The 13,543-nt window shown below is 53.0% G+C and overlaps 2 protein-coding genes across 5 annotated transcripts in view; one reads left to right on the top strand and one right to left on the bottom strand.

Moving 5' to 3' along the window:
* Nucleotides 1-1,883, bottom strand: part of FAM71E1 (family with sequence similarity 71 member E1) — a 6,823-nt gene extending 4,940 nt beyond the window's left edge. For 2 of the 3 annotated variants that reach the window (XM_023507925.1, XM_023507926.1), the window contains exons 1-3: nt 1,653-1,883; nt 1,355-1,470; nt 901-1,031 (exon numbers count right to left, since the gene is read on the bottom strand). In XM_023507925.1, the coding sequence (XP_023363693.1) occupies nt 901-1,031; nt 1,355-1,470; nt 1,653-1,722 (317 nt within the window). In that variant the 5' untranslated portion in view covers nt 1,723-1,883. The remainder of the gene's footprint in view (nt 1-900; nt 1,032-1,354; nt 1,471-1,652) is intronic. The other variant, XM_023507927.1, reaches the window with a different exon arrangement.
* A 63-nt stretch (nt 1,884-1,946) lies between these two features.
* Nucleotides 1,947-8,705, top strand: EMC10 (ER membrane protein complex subunit 10). 2 transcript variants are annotated; one of them, XM_003801533.3, is made up of 8 exons: nt 1,947-2,140; nt 3,023-3,095; nt 4,391-4,500; nt 5,539-5,643; nt 5,995-6,176; nt 6,317-6,410; nt 7,329-7,415; nt 7,614-7,710. In XM_003801533.3, exons 1-7 carry the CDS (start codon nt 2,030-2,032, stop codon nt 7,413-7,415), a joined length of 762 nt encoding a protein of 253 aa, XP_003801581.1. In that variant the 5' UTR covers nt 1,947-2,029; the 3' UTR covers nt 7,614-7,710. The 2 variants fall into 2 exon arrangements, with proteins under 2 accessions (XP_003801581.1, XP_012668024.1); XM_012812570.2 differs by lacking the exon at nt 7,329-7,415 and having other exon boundaries at nt 7,614-8,705.
* The last annotated feature ends 4,838 nt before the right edge of the window (nt 8,706-13,543 follow it).

Below are 13,543 nucleotides of genomic sequence, written 5' to 3'. Positions count from 1 at the left end.
GCCTGTAGTCCCAGCTACTGGGGAGGCTGAGGCAAGAGAATCACTTGAGCCCAAGGTTTGAGGTTGTTGTGAGCTATACTGCCATGGTACTCAACCCCAGGGTAACTGAGACTCTGTTTAAAAAAAAAAAAAAGGCTCAGAGCCCGTAATTCAGTGGTTAGGCACCAGCCGCATACACTGGGGCTGGTGAGTTCAAACCCGGGCTAGACTTCCTAAAAACAACCATGACAACTACAACAAAAAAGTAGCTGCACATTGTAGCAGGCGCCTGTAGTCCCAGCTACTTGGGAGGCTGAGGCAACAGAATCGCTTAAGCCCAAGAGTTTGAGGCTGCTGTGAGCTGTGATGACACAGCACTCTACCAAGGGTGACATAATGAGAGTCAGTCTCAAAAAAAAGAAAAAAAAAAAAAAAGACCTAAAGAGGCAGTGTGCAGCAAGGTGTGGGGGCTCAAGAGTCATGAGATCAGTAATCACAAGGAGCCTGAGGTTCCAATTCCAGCCCATTCCTCATCCACTGTGGGGACCTGGGCAACTGGCTCCCTGCCCTGAGCCTCAGTTTACCTTTTTGGAGAATGGCACTAGGGAGCTCCATCTCATGAGGATATGAGGTCAGAGATGAGAGCATTATGCATGGTCTACGGGCACCTGGAGTGCAGCAGGCACTGCATAAGTGGTAATTCTCCTGACTCCTGCCTGTCAGTGTGTAGCTGAGGACTGTCCCCATCATGTCTGTCTGGTCCCTGATTTCTGGCCCCTGAAGGTTGCCCTGTCTTCATTCTCCCAGGTGGCCCCTGGCCCAGAGAGGGCTGGCAGCCATCCCAAATTCCTGGTCCTGGGGGTTGTCTGGGTGCCCAGAGCCTAGGAAGGAAGAGGTCTAGGCTGAGGTGGGGGCAGTCACCCGAAGAGCTGCAGGTGTCCGTTCTCCTTGCCAGGGCCTGCCAGCAGCAACAGGTCTGGGAGTTCCAGGGCTGGACTGGAGGCTGCCACCCCCATGGTGACCTTGTTGGCAACTTCTCCTAACCGAGTCACCTGGGGCCATAGGTCAGAGATTAGAGAAAGGATAGATGGGGAGCAGAATTGGGGAGGGATCAGAGGTCAGGCATCGTGGCAGGGTAAAAAGGTCATGAACCAAGTAAGCTAAAAATCAGGTTGGGGTCCAAATATTTGGGGATTAAAGGTCAAGAATCATATGAGTGTTTATGGAAACGGAGGCAAAGGAATCAGAGTCCAGTATTCACAGAGATGTTAATGGGCTGAAGGTATGTGGGTGGGGGCCAGGGGTCACATAGGATCTGGAAGTCAGGAATCCCATGAGGGAATGGTCAGAAGTAGGGAAAGCAGGGGTTTCCCACCTGCACGAAGTTGCTCTCAAAGATGGTGAAGTCCCGCAGCTGGTCGAACTCGCCGCTCAGGAGATGGCGTTGGAGCCGCCCGGGACGGCCTGGATAGGCTAGACCCAGGGGGCATTCTAAAAGGGCGAAGTTCGGGGGTAACTATACCAAGAGGTTGGGCCTGACCTCCGCAGCAGGTAGGGCTGGGGCAGTCCCGCACTGAGGAAACCAGTATTAGATGTCTCCGAATTGCCGGTCCCATCCCTTACCCGGTCCCCTCACCAAGTCCAACCCCTCCTGGCCTGGCTCAGCCTCTCACCTGCCATCCCACCTGGTCCCGCCTCACCTGCTCCACTGAGGGCCGGCCTAACTTCATGCCCTCGCTTCATCGCAACGCCCCCGCCCCTAGAGCCAAACGTAGGGAGGAGACGTAGGAGAAAATCAAAGGTGGGGCTGGGGGCACTGTGATGTCACAACGCAGCGGAACGGGTTTAACTACGTCACCGACTCCCGCGCCAGCCCCCGCGGACTACTGGCTCCGGCAGCGGACTGATGTCAGTGCGCAGGCGCAAGCAGCCGGCGCAGGCGCAAGCAGCCGGCGCCGGCGCACGGGCGCCGGACTGAGGCCGGTTTTTTCCGGTGTGCTACTCGGCTCTCGGTTCACATCGGCCCCTGGGCTGGTGGGAAGGAGCTGAGATGGTGACCGACGCGGGGGCCACCCGGCTGCTTCTTCTCTTGCTGATGGCGGTAGCGGTGCCTAGTGGAGTCCGAGGCAGCAGCTGCCGGGCAGGGGCCGCTGCGCGGGGGGTGAGTGCTCATTAGCTCTGTACAGCGAGCAAGGTCGACGAAAGCCTTGGGTCTTTAGGTGGGTTAAAGTGGGAGCGAAGAGGAAGGGCCGAGAAGGAAGGGGTGGGAGAACCCTGAGAAGCCAGGCTACAGTCACGCACGGGCAGCAGGGAACCCAACCAGGCAGAAGGCTGCTGGGACTGGAAGAGAAAACGACAAGACGGTTTGGAATACTTTTGCATATGTATGAGGGGGAGGTGCTTGGATGGAATCTCAGCGAATCAGACGTCGGGGCGGTTAAAATGAAAAAGACGAGGGCAAGGGGCACTTCAGGGCTTGGAGAGGAGTTCTATCCTGAATATGCATAAGGGGGCAGGATCTCGAGCTCGCAGAGTGTGAGGGCGTGAGTAGATATAGGATGCAGAGATTGAAATTTGGAAAGCTGGAGAACAGAAGGGCATGGGCTCTTTAATGTGCTTGAAGGGGGCTGAATTCAGGCGGGGCTGTTAAGGTGAAAACTAGGTATTTTGTATATTAGCATGGAAAGGAAGCCCTGGGAGAGGGCAGATGTGTTTTAACTTATAATTATTTGTAGTACAGGGTATAAAAGTGACCTGGGGATAGTTGGCTTGGAAAGAACGTAAGAGGAATTCGTAGGGTCTGGTTTTCTCGAGATTGTAGCGCTCATATTCATAAAATGAGCTCATGACTATTCATAAAATGGGTGGTTTCTGTGGGAATGAGGGCAGCTGTCAAGTGTTTGGGGTTTTTATTCCAGCCTCTGGTGCTTGAATCTGGAAGGCATCAGTGATTGAACATGAATATGAAGATAAGGCACCTAGCCTGCTAGTCTGCCCTGCTGAGGGCTTGGGTGGTCCTCACCGAGGCCCTTTTTTCTTGCAGGCTGGGGTAGAAGGCCGAGAAGGCGAGGGCTGTGGCCCAGTGGGACTGCTGCTGGAGCACTCATTTGAGATTGGTGAGTCCAGCAACGTTCTTGCCCTGTGAAGTCAAGACTCGAGGTCTGGGTGCCATCTGGTGTGAGGCACACTATCCACTTACTAACCGCTTTGCCCATGGAGGTGTAAGTGTGGGAGGGGACGCAGGAGAAGAGAACTCTGCCTTCAGCGCCTCCATACCTATAAGACAAATCTTAGTTTCACAAGGTCAGTGAAGCCGTAACAGTTTCAGGACAGACTTTTCTGACCAATCACCATGTGTCCAGAATTATTATTATTATTATTTTTGAGATAGTTTCAATCTGTTGCCCTCAGTAGAGTGCTGTGGCATCATAGCTCACAGTAATCTCAAACTCTTGGGCTTAGGTGATTCTCTTGCCTCAGCCTCCAACTGTGGTGTCACAGCTCACAGCAACCTCAAACTCTTGGGCTTAAGCGATTCTCTTGCCTCAGCCTCCAAGTAGCTAGGACTATAGGCACCTGCCACAACACCTGGCTATTTTTCAGCTTGTAGTTGTCATTGTTGTTTGGCAGGCCCAGGCTGGGTTCAAACCTACCATCTCTGGTATATGTGGATGGCCCTCTAGCCACTGAGCTACAGGTGCCGAGCCCAGAATTAGTGGTTTGATGCTTTGCATGTATTAACTCAGATGTCCTCATAGCAGTCACTTGAGGTGGCAGGTATTATTAGTATTACCCCCATTTTCCAGAAGAGGAAACAGGCTCAGAGTAGACACCACAGAAGATCCCTTTGTAAATGAGTGGCAGTTGGGACTACCTCTAAAGTCCAACTTAAACTGCTGTGGTACAAGTGTCCAGGTTCCCAGGGCCAGTGTTAGCACTGTCCAGGAGTTAGTAATTGAGCCTGAGGTCCTTGTTCCAAATCCTGAAGCCAGGGGGAAGGACCTTGTGGAGTCAGAATCCAGTTGTGCCTGCTCCATGAACAGCTCCATTGATGCTGACACAGCTAGGCTGTTGGGAGCTCCTGAGCTCTGCAGACTTCATATTTTGTCCCTGGAGAAACTGAGGCTCAGGGAGGTTGTATGACTATCTCTGGGTCACCTGGCAGGGCAGAGGCAGGACTTGGGAGCTTTGGAGTTCATGAATATGCCATGTGCTTCCTTGTGAGGTAAGAAGGCAGGACATGGTAGGGGTGTCCCCAACTTGCAGATATGAACATGGGGGCTCAGATTGGGGAAGGAACTTGGTCACCCTTGGGTGATGGCCAGGCCAAGATTTGTATCCAGGTCTCCTGGTTCCTGCCTGGATTGAAGGATGCAGTTGGGGATGGTCTCTGAGCCTGGGCTCCCCACAGATGACAGTGCCCACTTCCGAAAGCGGGGTTCACTGCTCTGGAACCAGCAGGATGGCACCTTGTCCCTATCTCAGCGGCAGCTCAACGAAGAGGAGCGGGGCCGACTCCGGGTAAGGTGGGGATCTAAGACAGGGCTGGGCTGGGGGGGAGGGGATTGTTTGGCCATTTGTCCAGCTGCCTTGCTCTGGTTCCTGTCACTCCACCCCTCAGGTCCAAGTAGGGTCTGGTGTCTCCTGCTGCCCTCATCTTTACCCTCCATCCCCTGGTGACTGCCCCAGGCTGAGGGGTGTTGTGGCTGTCCTTAGAGCCCAAGGAACATGAGGTACCTACCTCAGCACCTGTGCCTATGCTGTTCCCTCTGCCTGGCATACCCTCTTCCCCCACAGGAGTCACACAGTTGGCTTCTCCCATTTTCCAGAGTCAGCTGAGATGTTTTATGATCACTTAGGATGAGATTTGGCTATAAGAAGAAAGAGGTCCTCAAAATAGCTGTGATTAGACAAGAGATCATTTCTGTCACCTGCTTTGTGTCCTCCTCAAGGGCCAGCTGGAGCCTCCCTGGGGTGGTACAGGGAGGGCTCGAGGCCAGAGGACAGAGAGGGAGAAGGAGGGTGGGGAGCAGCATCTTGTGGAGAAAATTTGAAAAGCTGCTTAGTCTGTTTCCACTTCTGGCCTATTGGCCAAACGTAGTGTGTGGAGGCTGGGCCATGTGGCTTTATTCTGACCGCTGTATGCTGGTGGGTGCTCTCCCTGTGCCCATGTGATTCTGTCACAACTGCCCCCCACAGAGACATTACTGCTCCTGTAACTGGCAAGTCCAGATGTGGGGCAGATGCCAGGTGTAGCTGGATCCAGGCATAGGATGGTGCCCTCAGGACTTACTCCATCACTGGGCTAGGCTCTATTCTCCTTGTCCCCCCAGGTGGTGTGGTCCCTGGTGTTCCTGGCCTCACCGACCAACTGAGCTACCCAGTGGGAGGAGTTCTGGGTAGACTCTGGGCAGCCAGGCTTGTGGGCGAGACTGGGAAAGGCTTTCCTGGCTAAGGCCTGCTGGGAGTCACAGCCTGGCAGTGGCCTGCTAGGGTTCAGAGCCTGACAAGGGCTAGGCACTGTCCCTCTCAGCAGTGCGCCTTCTGCCTACCCTGCAGGATGTGGCAGCCCTAAACGGCTTGTACCGTGTCCGGGTCCCAAGGCGGCCTGGGGCTCTCGATGGTCCAGAAGCTGGTGGCTACGTCTCTTCCTTTGTTCCTGCGGTGAGTTGGTGACATGAATTAGCCCCCCATCGTCACCCCTGCTGCCCACCTCAGACCTGTTTCTGCCACTAAGCCCCCCATGTTTCTGGTATCTGCAGAGTCTGGGAAGACACAGAGCTGACCTTGCCTTTGAGGGTCTCCTGGCTGGGGGAGGGGGAGGAATCTATCCAGGAGGGTGGGTGCTTTAATGTGACGCCCCTAGGGAGGTTGTTGAGCCTGGGCTTGTGCAGGGAGCCATGGAAAGGTTTGGAAAGATAATTTGGGTATCCTGTATGGAGACAGGAGGCTAGGGGTGGGGACTTTGAGCAGCAGCCCCTGCTCGCTTTCCCCTGACCTCATTCCCTCCTGCAGTGCTCCCTGGTGGAGTCGCACCTCTCAGATCAGTTGACCCTGCATGTGGATGTGGCCGGCAATGTGGTAGGTGTGTCAGTGGTGACCCACCCTGGGGGCTGCCGGGGCCACGAGGTGGAGGATGTAGACCTGGAGCTATTCAATACTTCGGTGCAGCTGCAGCCTCCAGTCACAGCCCCAGGGTGAGGAATTGTGGGGGTTGTGGGGCATTGGGGGTCCCTCTGCTGCCTGTGTGGGTGCCCTTGTGGCTGACCCTGACCCTGGCCCCTCCTGCTACCCTTCCTGGTGGCCTCAGGGTACTTCTCCTCTCTGCTTGCCCCAGCCCAGAGACAGCAGCCTTCATCGAGCGCCTGGAAATGGAGCAGGCCCAGAAGGCCAAGAACCCGCAGGAGCAGAAGTCCTTTTTCGCCAAATACGTGAGTGGGGCTCCCCCTGCCTCTACCGGCCCTTTAATGCCAGTCCCTCATGGCTGGGTCCTCCTTGTTCCTGTCCAGATTCCCTCACTCTGTTCTCTCTCTCTTCCTCTTCCCCTGGGCCTCCTGTGTGTAGGGTACCTTGTGCCCCCAAGTATCTCTGCCTGTCCCTCTGGCACCTGGGGCTGAGGGCCGTGTAGTGCCTGCCCTGCCACTGCCAGGTTGCAAACAAGGCCTGGAGCTAGATGGTGCTGGGGCCACACATGGGCAGAGGTTAGAGTCTTGCTTGTGACAAATAAGAGGCTTACTTGGAGGAAGTGGGTATGGAGGGATGGGCCAGCTCTAGGGCACAAGCTGGTGGCAGGGTCTAGGGCCCAGTGGGTGGCCTCGACTCTGCCAGGCTGGAGAGGAAAGGATGGGGCAGAGATTCCAAAGGAATAAGGTGGAGCAAGCAGGTCCTCCAGGAGGTTGTGCAGGAAGGCTGAGGGGAGCTGCCAAGAGGCATGTGGCCCTGGGGAAGGGCATTGGGGGGCAGCAGGGTACCTGGGAGACAGGAGATGCTGGAGAGGCAGCTCTTTGGAGAAGGTCACTTCTGCTTGAGCCTCTAGTCCCTGCCCTAGTCTAGAGGCTGGTGCTAGTTTGTGGCACAGACCCTGGGCAAGGCAGGGCCCAGCACGGAGGCCATTGTGTCCCAAGGGGTGAGGAGGAAGGATGCTGCCAGCTCTGATGCTGAGCCTATTTTGCTGATTGCTTGTACCTATAAGCCTCTGTGTACCTGAAGTCAGGATAGCCTGACAGCAGAGCTACAGGGAAACTGAGGCCCAGAGAGGCTAAGGCCACGCCTACCCTGGCTCTGACCTGCCGCTTGCTGGGGGTCCTCCTGCCTCACCAGACCTGACCTGTGCCCCCCTCCCTCCTCAGTGGCACCTCATCCTGGGGGGGGCTGTGTTGCTCACAGCCCTGCGTCCCGCTGCCCCGGGGCCCGCGCCGCCGCCGCAGGAGGCCTGAGTGAGGACCGAGCCCCCTCCTATCTCCACCCTCCCACACCCACCAGCCCTCCCCTACCTGTAGTGACTTAGGGGACCTGGGCCCTCTCCCCTCACTCGTCTTCCCCTCACGCCAGCCCCACCTTCCCCATCTCAGGCAGGCAGCACCCATACTCACCCTCTCTCTCTGTCTCTGTGTGTGTCTGTGTGTCGCCCACAGTGGATGTACATCATTCCTGTCGTCCTGTTCCTCATGATGTCAGGAGCACCGGATGCTGGGGGCCAGGGTGGTGGTGGGGGTGGAGGTGGTGGTGGGGGCAGTGGCCGGTGAGAGGCCTGTTTTCTGGTGCCCAGGATCCTCCTTCCCTGCTAAAGTCCCCCATGTCCTTGGCCATCCCAGGAAAGATTTGCCAGTCCCTCCTGACTTCCCAGGAGCCAGCAGAAGAGTCCTTTGTCCTCTCTGGGCCTCTGTGTTCCTGTTGGCAGAGGACTGGCTGGATTCTGAGCCCTTGTGCAAGGCCGCTGCAATGTCCCCCTGTGACCACAGAGGCTTCCCTTTGTCCTCAGGATAGCATCTCAGCTCCTGGCCCATGGTAGCTTCAGCCTCTCTGACCTCATGCCCCCTGTCCCCTGGCCTCCCTGCCCTAGCCCGTACAGTTTGGGAACATGCCGAGTTCTCTCCAGCCTCTGTGCCTTTGTTTGAGGTGGTCTTCCCCTCCTGCCCCTGGCTGCGTTATGGCACCATCCAGGCTCCCATGGTGGCCCCCCTCACTCGTTGGACACCGGATTGGGCCTGGACTAGGCTGTACCCTCCTCTGGTGCCCAGCTATAATCCCCCTTCCCCGTGCAGATAAAGAGTTCTGAGTGTCAGGTCACTGGGCCCTTTATGGCCTCCAGGCTGGAAGGAAAATGTTTAAGGTAAAAAAGAAACAAAACCAACACTCAGTGGAGTCAAAGGTCAGATGCTGTGGAACCCCTTCCCTCCTGTCCGGTCTTGTGGGTCCTGAGCCTCTCACCTGGAGCGTGGCACTAGGGAGGCGGCTGGCCGGGCCTCTGCTGCCACCTTCCTTTTACGTTTGTTTAAAAACATCTACAACATATTGAAATATGTGAACATTTTGAAACATTATAGCTTCCAAGAGCTACGTGTGGCTATTGTTTCGGCTATAAGATGGTCACGATGTATAGGTTTTATTGCAATCCACTGTTCATTTAACATGCTACTAAGAAAAAATGGCCATCCTCATCATCCTCATTGCGTATAATGCTCAGTTGTGTGGTAGTTTATTATTAAACTGTTCCCCAAATGTTCGACATACAGCTTCCTGCTTTATGTGGTTATAAATAATGCTACAGAGAAAGTGAGTTTGAATGATTTCCTTGGGACAAGGGGACTAAAAGTGGATGGAAATATTTTCATGAAAAGGTAATACATTCTCAGAGCGCGACTGAGAAGGTCGGGGCATGGCAGAAAGTCACGTTCTCTCCCGTCACTGTTCACTTTTTCTTTTCTCTCCTGGAATGTCTGTATACCAGCCCTGACAGATAGCAATGTGTGGTGTGTCCCCCCATTTGTAACACAGGTGAACCAACCTCATTTTCTTGGGCATGAACACCCTTCCTTGCCGGAGCCCAGCAAATGTCCTTGTTCTCTATCCACCAGAATGATGGGCCATGTCCTCCACTGGCCAACTTTGCCATTTCCCATGACTTTAGATGAACTAGTGTTGAAACCCCAAACTAGAGCGGCTGGGCACAGGAAAGGGGCACTGATCCACATTCCCATGTGACCCTCTACTGTGGCCTTCCTGGCTTCAGACTTGGGACAGGGGACCTGTTTTCTGACGGCCCCACCAGCAGGCCGTGTGCTTATACTCAGGCTTCGGCCAGGCTGATGGGTTAAAAAGTGCCATCACAGTGTCATGTTCTGCATTTCCAAGAACAAGCTGAATGCATTGGAGCTGCTGGTATTTTGGAAAACTGTTCCTGTCCTTACCTCAGTGGCAGCATGTTCAATTCTAAATCCTCCTTGTCATTCACCCATTGCTTCAAGTGTAAGGAAGTTGCCCAGGTCTGAAAGTTCTGGTTTCTACTGCTCTTTGACTTAGGGCTTGCCAAGGGCCCTTCCTGTGGACCCTTCTTTTGGCTCAGCAGCCCTGAGGTGGCTCAGAGCCCCAGGGCCCAGCCACCCCACTGCAGTGTGGCAGGTGATCTGAACGAAGGTCCCAGAGGATCTGGCCAGTGTTTGTTTCAGCGGTCCATTATGCCACATGTTTGCGGGCATTGGGAATTATCTTTCTACATATTCCTTGGTAGCTTTAACATAGAAAATGGAGTCTCAGGGTTGCTCTAACTTTTTTTTTCTTGCCCTGGTTAGAGTGCCATAGTGTTGTCATAGCTCACAGCAACCTCAAATTCTTGGGCTCAAGCCATCCTCTTGCCTCAGGTTTTCTATTTTTTGTAGAAGTGGGGCCTTGCTTAGGCTGGTATCTAACTACTGAGCTCAATCGATTTGCCTGCCCTGGCCTCCCAGAGCACTACTAGGATTACAGGTGTGGGCCCTACTCCCGGTCTTAACTTCTGTTTCTTTCTCTACCAGCAGGAGGCAGTGTGTGCTGTTTTTCTGTCTTCATTCCATGATGTGAATTACAAATTCTTCTTTTCTCTATTCCTAGGTTATTACAGAGGTTTGTTGGTCCTTTTTTTTTTTTTTTTTTAAAGACAAGATCTCTTCACTCATATTGGAGTGTGGCGGTGTCATCACAGCTCACTATAATCTTGAGCTCCTGGCCTCAAACATTCTCTCAGCCTCCTGAGTAGCTGGGACTGCAGGTGTACTACCATGCCCAGCTAGGTTTTCTTTTTAGACAGAGTTCTCATTCTTGGTCAGACTGGTCTTGAGCTCCTGGCCTCAACTAATCCTCCCCCATTAGCCTCCCCAAGTGCTGGGATTACAGGCATGAGCCACTTATCACTGCTTTTTGGGAAAGTGTTCACAGCTCAGAGCTGAGCCTGGGCCTTTTGTCTAATTTGCAGATGCTTTCTTAGCCCAGTCACTTGCAGCACCAGCTCATTATTTATTTATTTATTTTTGAGACAGAGCCTCAGGCTGTCAGCCTGGATAGAGTGCCATGGCATCACAGCTCACAGCAACCCCCAACACCTGGGCTCAAGCGATTCTCCTGCCTCCGTCTCCCTAGTAGCTGGGATTATAGGTGCCTGCCACAATGCCTGGCTGTTTTTTGGTTGCAGCCATTGTTGTTTTGTGGGCCCGGGCTGGATTCAAACCCACCAGCTCAGGTGTATGTGGCTGGCGCCTTAGCCACTTGAGCCACAGGTGCTGAGCCAACCATCTTATTTTTTAATAGGTTGAAGTTTTAGATCTTATTATACCTGATTCCATTCTTTCCCTTGAAGACTCAATTGCTTTTAGGCCAGTTGAGTTGTTCTGTGGTGTGTCGTCAACATCTGAGTTCGTTCAGGCTTCCTGGGGCTCTGTCCTCATTAAACTTCTCTTCCAGTTTTTGCCTGTCCCTTTGGAGGCTGTTCACTATTTTATTTTACTGACCAAGGTATGTAGGGACAAAACTTGAAACTCAAAAGATACAGTAGGATCCATAGCAAGGAGCCCTTCACTTCCACTCACTTCTGGCTCTGACACCCAGTTCCCTTCACTGGAGGCAGCCAGAGTTTTTCTATCACCATATCATTTTGGATAAATAAGCAAATGCACCTGTAAATAGTTTGGCAAAAGTATGTTGCTCTTGCTTTTTTTTTTTTTTAACCTTGACTTGACATAAGCTGGAGAGGTTTCCATCTCTGATACGAAGTACATCTCATTCCATGATACAGAAAGCTCATAATTTATTGCATTGGTCCCCTGCTAATGGATGTTTGGGTTCCAAGCAGCACTGTAAGAATCCCTATGTTCCTGCATCACTCTGCACACCTGTGTGTGCTTCTTCTTTTTTTTTTTCTGAGACGGAGCCTCAAGCTATCCCCCTGGGTAGAGTGCTGTGGCATCATGCTCACAGCAACCTCCAACTCCTGGGCTCAAGCGAGTCTCCTGCCTCCGCCTCCCAAGTAGCTGGGACTACAGGCGCCCACCACAACGCCTGGCCATTTTTTTGGTTGCAGCCATCATTGTTGTTTGGCGGGCCCGGGCTGGGGATTCGAACCTGCCACCTTAGGTGTATGTGGCTGGCGCCTTAGCCACTTGAGCCACAGGCGCTGAGCCACATGTGTGCTTCTATAGGACACTTGGCCAAGTGAGGACTTGGCTGGGGAACAGAAGTGTATCTGTGATTTTGATGCATGCTACCTCATTGCTGCTCCAGGTCTCAGCCACTTCCCATCTCCACTGGCTCCAAACAGTCCCTCTTCACTAGTGGTCTCCAAATCCATCTCCAGCTCAGCACCTTCCTGCTGTCCAGACCCATGACCCCATCTGCCTCCCTGGCTCCTTCCCCAGGATGTGCCTCCCACCTACTTGGGTGTGGTGCTCTTCCTGGGGTGGTGCCACCACTACCTCCCAAATCTCATAGACCACAGTGCTCCCTGCCCCAATCTTGGCCCATGGTAAACCACCATCCCCACCCCTAAAGTTCTTCTTGGCATCATCCCTTCAACTCTGTCTTCATGGCCTCACCCCCATCTTGGGCCTCACCGTCTCCCACTGAGACTGTCAGCCTCCTCCTTGGCCTCCCAGCTTCCAGCATCCCCCTCCAGTCCATTCCCCTCATGGGGGCCTTTATGACACCATAGCTGACCCCACTCCTCCCCTGCTCACAGCCTTCCTGTGGCCCCCCAGTACCCCCAGGAAGAAGTCTTAGAACCTCTTTCTGCCATGTTCCCTCTCTGTTGCCACTGCCCTGCCTCTGTTGCCAGCTTACCTTTTTATTCTCTCCCTCCTGGACCCTCACCCCAGTCTCATGACTCTGGTCTAAGATGTGAGAGCACCTAGCAATGTCAATGCTCAGTGAAGGGATTGCCCCCCATTTCTGCCCTCACCTCTTAGATGCCCTTCTTTACCCCACAAAATGTTACCTGCTCCCTGGCATTGAGAAACTCCATCTTTCCAGCCTGGGGTTTCATACTGGCATTTAGGGGTTCTTAGTACATAGCTGTGTGGCGAGCAATCTTTTAAAATATAGAAGACTATATTTAGAATTTTGTAAAACATATTATTGCTATATTTAGAATTTTGTAAAACATATTATTGCCCCCAAATTATGGCTTTTGGAAACAATTCCATAGGTTTGTTTATTTAACTCATCAGAGAGACTCCATGGTGAGAATCAGGCACTAATTATTGGGACCTCTTTAGCAGTCAGTCCTCTTCCTTTGCTTCTACTTACCTTCCATTTACTAAGGCATAACAGTGTCCTTACAAAGGAACAAACACAATTTGGCCCAATTCCTGGAAATGCAGGCTCCCAACAAGCTTGTGTAAACCAAATCCCATTTCTTTTGTCTCCTTTAACACAGTCCCAGTTGCATTTCCATGGGAATGCAGGAAAGAATTGACCATTAGGATGACTTGAAAAGTTCAGAGATTTCAGTTGGCATACCAAGAAGTTTGCTTAAATGTTTATATATTAGAAGTAAAAGTTTTTATTTTTACAGAATTTTCAAATTCTCCCTCTCCCTTACTCCTATTCAACAGCCCCCTGTCCCTGCCCCAGGTGTTCAAGTCATTCATTTTTGTTGGGAGCAGTCTCAGTGTCTAATACAGCTTGGCTGCAGTTCCATCCTTTGCCAGTCAGTGAGGATAGAGTGTTCCACCTAGTCAGAATGCCTCAGGCCGTAGCTGCGGCTGCTCTCAGTGGGGAGAAGTGCCCTTCAGGGGGCACTGTTGGTCCTTCAGGCAAGGTCGTTTCCCTCAGAGCCTCTGCTCAGTGGTGGCTGGTCTTCAGAAACTCTGCTCATGTGTAAAATGGACAGCAGGCAAGGCCCTCCCAGCACTGAAGAGTTCCATGCTGCATGAGGGAGAGAAGATGGCGGAGGATTGGGGGAGGGGAACAGAGCAGAAAGGAAGTTCTCAACCTCTTCTCTCCAAGCTCAGGCGAGAGTCCTCCAGGGGAGCCCACTGGCATTAAGCCCTGCTGCTTAATGCAACTTACGTGCTGTGTGTCTTGAGGCAATAGGCTT

Source organism: Otolemur garnettii, unplaced genomic scaffold, assembly GCF_000181295.1.
Source record: "Otolemur garnettii isolate 467f Iridium unplaced genomic scaffold, OtoGar3 scaffold00211, whole genome shotgun sequence".
In the NCBI taxonomy this organism is placed as follows: Eukaryota; Metazoa; Chordata; class Mammalia; order Primates; family Galagidae; genus Otolemur; species Otolemur garnettii.
Note: the sequence above shows the minus strand (reverse complement) of the source record. Positions and strands in the feature narration are given on the sequence as shown.

What these genes read in the sequence shown, in the direction of transcription:
- EMC10 (XM_012812570.2), top strand. Translation starts at nt 2,030, where the DNA reads ATGGTGACCGACGCGGGGGCCACCCGGCTGCTTCTTCTCTTGCTGATG. An exon ending in CAGGGGCCGCTGCGCGGGGG is followed by an intron (nt 2,141 to 3,022) that starts GTGAGTGCTCAT and finishes TTTTTCTTGCAG; the next exon opens with GCTGGGGTAGAAGGCCGAGA. An exon ending in CCTCCAGTCACAGCCCCAGG is followed by an intron (nt 6,177 to 6,316) that starts GTGAGGAATTGT and finishes TGCTTGCCCCAG; the next exon opens with CCCAGAGACAGCAGCCTTCA.